Source organism: Falco cherrug, chromosome 15 (genome assembly GCF_023634085.1).
Source record: "Falco cherrug isolate bFalChe1 chromosome 15, bFalChe1.pri, whole genome shotgun sequence".
NCBI classification, from domain to species: Eukaryota; Metazoa; Chordata; class Aves; order Falconiformes; family Falconidae; genus Falco; species Falco cherrug.
Genome location: NC_073711.1, coordinates 1,563,790 through 1,568,340, shown reverse-complemented (window position 1 = coordinate 1,568,340; position 4,551 = coordinate 1,563,790). Strand labels below are relative to the sequence as shown.

Below are 4,551 nucleotides of genomic sequence, written 5' to 3'. Positions count from 1 at the left end.
GGGGCAACAAAGACCCGCCGGGCTCTGCTACTGCTGCCCTGACTCTACGTGCCCCAAAACTCCCCCCCTTGGCCTTTCATTTTGTCTTTTCCTTTTTCTCCAGTTTTATCTACAAAAGCAGTCTGTACCAGTCATAACAGCAGGGCCATTTCGCCCGGGGGTGAGGAGCAGGCACCAAACTGTTCGCTTCACTTTGGGCGGGTTTCCCTTTCTTGAGGTTTATTTTTCCTTTTTTTCTTGTTTCCCCAATTTTTTTTTTTAACAACAACAAAAAAAAAGCCAACAACCCCAAAACACTGCCCATTTTGGAGAGGTCGGGGGCCAGGACCATGACGGGCTTGGCTGGGGGCAGCAGGCACCCTCCACCCACTGCCCTCCCAGCCCCTTCTTCAGTAGGTGGCAGAAAATTTCATCCTTTTCTGCTTCTGTCTCTGATTGCAAAACCAGACCCGCACCACGTTCTTCTTCAAGTCTAACTTCTCAGCGATGGCGGCGATTTTCTCCGAGGAGGGCCGTGGCTGCACGGCAAAATAGGCCTCCAGCGACCGTTTTTCAGGGGCGGCGATGGAGGTACGCTTGCGTTTCTTGTCACCCCCCGTGTAGATCTCTGGTTTGGTCATTTTCTCCCTCTGGGCCCGCTCAGCCTCCTCCAGCCACGCTTCTAGGATGGGCTTGAGGGCCACCATGTTGTTGTGGGACAAGGTGAGGGACTCAAACCTGCAGATTGTGCTTTGGCTAAGGCAGCCCACCCCTGGGATCTTCAGGTTGGCCAATGCGGAGCCCACATCCGCCTGGGTCACCCCCAGCTTGATCCTCCGCTGCTTGAACCGCTCAGCGAAGGATTCTAGCTCCCGGGGGTCCGTCTCCGTCTCGGGGCCGGAGATGACAGCGTGGGAAGCGAGGCCGTGGGGGTGGGACATGTTCATAGGCTGGGAGTGGTGGGCCATGTGGTTGATGGCAGACATGTGGGAGTGAGGGTGTGAAGGTGTGGAGCCCACGTCTGGGCCCGGCACCCCTCCAAGCGGGAGGGCAGAGTTGAGGTGGTCCAGGAGCTCGCCGTCCAGGCCCTGGGAGGGCTGGTGGTGGTGGTGGTGGGGATGGTGCGTGGTCAGCACGGACGGGTGGTGCAGGTGGACGGAGGATGAGGTAGGAGTACAGGACACGCTGCTCATGGTGTGGTAGGTGGCATCCGGCTTGAAGGGGTGAGTTTTCTGCGATACTATATCCACAGCGGCCAGAGCCTCAGCACCCCGCAGCAAGGTCTCGTCAAAGCCCGCAAAAATGTTACCCTGGATCTGGATGTAGGGGTGGGGTGGGGTGTAATAAAAATGGGAGCAAAAACAAACCGAAAGAGCGGGAGAGGGTTACAAGGAAAGCGTTACAGAGATCCCACTTTGCCCCTCCAGCAGTGCCTGGGACAGGTAAGATGAACCGAGTCCAGCCCGCTCGCCCCACCGAATAACAGGAGCAGGAGCAGGGGGCCGGACTCCGGGCACCCACCCTCCCTCCGGGGCGACCTCCCCAGAACAGAGAGCGGCCGCAGTGGGGGACAGGGACCCCCTGCTGCACCGGCCGGCCCGGCTGGCCCAGGGGCTGCGCTCCCCCAGCCCGGGATTGACCTGCCAGCTCGCCCCCGGCTCCCCCAGCCCGCTCGGCGCCGGGACAGCCCCCAGCCCAGCCGCCCCAGCGAGGGAGGGGACGGACTCCCCCAAAACCCGAACGAAACTCCAGCCCAGAGGGACACCATCAGCTGCCGAAGTTCAGCTGGGGAGGGCGCAGCGCGGTCCCCGGGTGCTGACCCCCCGAAAGGCAGCCGGGGGGGCGGGGGGGAGCCCCGAGGTGCGGCTTACCTGGGGGGCGGGCAGGCAGGCTCTGCGGATGGCTTCGGAGCTGGTGTGCAGGTGGGGGTACTTGGGCTCGTGCAGGATGGGGTGCATGCTGAACGCCTGCTTGCTGTTCATGGACATCATGGTGGGAGAGGAGCGGGGCTGGGGCGCTCCGGGCAGCCCGGCTCGGGGGCGCGGTATTGTCTGGCTCCGCCGCCCGGCATCAACGGCATTATAGCGCGGCCCCCCCGCCCCCCGCCGCTCATTGGGTGGGTCTCGGGAGGCGCCTCCCACCGCCCGCCCCCGGGCAGTGAGCTCACCCCCCCGGGTGTACCCCAAACCGGGGCTCACACCCCCCCCACCGCTGTACCCCCTCCCCAAACCAGGGCTCACCCCCTAACCGATCAGTACCCCCTGTAAACTGGGACTCCCCCCCCCCCCCCGCTGTTGTACCCCATCCACAAACCGGGGCTCACACCCCCCGGCTGTACCCCCTCTCCAGACAGGGGCTCACACCCCGTCCCGTTGTACCCCCACCAAACGGGGCTTACCCCCCCGCCCCGGCACTGCGCAGCCCCGGGGGTGTCGCCGGTGCGCCGCTCTCCCGGGCACCCGCGTCGCGGGGATGGGAATGGGGGGTCGCTCCGGGCTTCCCCCAGCCCGCACCGGCGGCGGAGGGAGGGGAGAGGGGCGCCAGGACCCGTTCCTGCCCCGGGATGCCGCCGTCGACCAACGCTGCGGCACGGCTCGGCACGGCTCGGCTCGGCACGGCTCGGCACGGCTCGGCTCGGCACGGCACGGCTCGGCTCGGCACGGCATGGCCCGGGCCGGCACGGCCGACGATGCTCCCCGGCTGCCCCCTCCCAGTGGGCTCTGCCCGGCTCCTGCCTGCCCTGCCCGCGGCTCCGGGCCGGGGTCCCCGGGGGGAGCCGGGGGGCCGCGCAGCCCCGAGCCGCGGGGCGGAGGAGCCTTCCCCTTCCCGTCCCGCTTTCTTTCCGAAGAGAAAAAGGCCCTTGGGTTAAAAACCGTAACGCAATGAAATAAGAAGTTTCCCCAACTTCTCTGCTTTTTTCCCTTTTTTGTTTTTGCCCCGTCTAGAAGCTGCCAGGCTCGACTGCCCCGGCCCAGCAGCTGCGTGGCTTCGCTGCAGCCCCCAGTCCCCCTCCCCCCCCCCCCCCAAGCCCCCCCAGCCCAGCGCCGCCTGTCCCTGCCCGAGCCCAGCCTCCCGCTCACCCATCCATAGGGGTCTCCACGCCCGCTGCCCGCAGCCTTTCCCTCCCCCTCCCGCCCGCCGCCGGGACCCTGTCACCCCGTCGCTGCCAAGAAATGTGAACAGAAATTTGGTGGCTGCACGTTGGATTCGTGGAAGGGGGGGGGGGGGCGCCTTGCAGCTTGGCAGCCCCCCACCCGCTCCAGCGTGCCAGACAGCAGCACTGTCAGCCCCGGGGCGTGGGGGGGGCCGATGGAGGGGGAACCCCAGCGCCTGCTGCGTGGGGGGGGGGGGGCGCGGGGCTGCTGGGGGGGGGTGTGTGCTTGGCCGCGCTCAGAGCAAAGGGCTTCCGAGGGGGAACAGCGTGTGTTTGCCCCGCACAGGAATCCGGCCCCAGCGAGGTGTGCAGGTTACACACGGCGCAGGTGGTTGGGGTCGGGGTTCGTACCAGTTTTCCCGGCTCCTTTCCCACTCCCCCCCTCCCCACAGAGCCTCCACCGCCGTTCCCCGAGACACCCCCCTCAGGGGGATGCTGCCCAGCTCCTCGGCTCGGACGGGTCAGCAAGTGTCACGCGGAAGGGAGAATCCTGAGCTTGGCTCAGCCTTGTCTGGGGCTGAACCGTCCCCCAGAAGGTGGTTCTCTGGCTCTGGACACGCACGGGAAAGGTCAGGTCCAGTGGAGGAGACTCAAAGCCACCATCACCACGTGTGGTGCTGCCCGGGTTCAGGCACAGAGAGGGTCCCTAAACCAGACCTGGGTAGCACGTTGGTTGTGCAGAGGGATGGAGGGGAGGCCAGCGGGAGCTGAATCCCGACTGGAGCGGTCTGCCTGGAGGAAGGACTGCATCAGCACTGCCCGAGAGCCCCGTCCCTGACGGCTGGGAGATGAGAGGGTCCACGGGCAGCCCCTACCCACCACACTTCAGGCAGACCTGGTCATTAAAGTGTCCTATGTGTGCCAGAGGCCACCGGGCCCAGCAGTGGGGGGTTGCCAACACGCTGATGCTCTGACTATGTCCAGGCAAGAGCAGACAGGAGCTCTGAAGCCTCTTCCCCTTCTGCTTTCTACCAGCACAGCTCTGAGTCATGGTCTCCCCTCTGCTGCTTGCGGAGAGATTGCAGCATCAGGTGATGGGCAGAGGAGAGCGGCTGCCAGAGAGGTTCCCTTGAAGATTTCTGTGCAACCGAGACTCAGGCAGAATTATTGTGCAGCGGAATTGTCCCTCCTGGGTGCTCTGCAGTGGACCCAGGCACTTTGTCTCCCCTTTAGCTGACAACCTCTGGGTTTGCTAACTCTCTTGTGGTAGCCAGAAGATTTTATCAGGGTATTTCACAATTTCTTTTGTTGGGCTTTTCCTGGTGATCCCTCTACCTCCTTTCTCCTCACTCTGCATTTCAGCGGCTCAGAGGAAGAAGGCTGGAGAAAGCACTTCAGTTCCTAGCCCTGGACTTAACTCTCCCCAAGGAGGCAAACCTTGTGCCAAGCGGCATTTTGCTGCAAGGAACTGACTCCAG

At 64.5% G+C, this 4,551-nt stretch overlaps 1 protein-coding gene across 1 annotated transcript; it reads right to left on the bottom strand.

Annotated features, from left to right (window-relative positions):
- Window positions 1–240: 240 nt before the first annotated feature.
- On the bottom strand, window positions 241–2,020 carry LOC102049477 (brain-specific homeobox/POU domain protein 3). The gene is made up of 2 exons (XM_055727504.1): window positions 1,851–2,020; window positions 241–1,295 (listed from the first exon to the last, which is right to left on the bottom strand). The coding sequence occupies exons 1-2, from the start codon at window positions 1,968–1,970 to the stop codon at window positions 390–392; spliced, it is 1,026 nt and encodes a 341-aa protein (XP_055583479.1). The 5' UTR covers window positions 1,971–2,020; the 3' UTR covers window positions 241–389.
- Window positions 2,021–4,551: the final 2,531 nt, after the last annotated feature.

Excerpts from the sequence above, each read along its gene's own strand:
- LOC102049477 (XM_055727504.1), bottom strand. The coding sequence starts at position 1,970 with ATGATGTCCATGAACAGCAAGCAGGCGTTCAGCATGCACCCCATCCTG. Across the intron at positions 1,296-1,850 it reads CCTGCCTGCCCGCCCCCCAG|ATCCAGGGTAACATTTTTGC; the intron begins GTAAGCCGCACC and ends CCCTACATCCAG.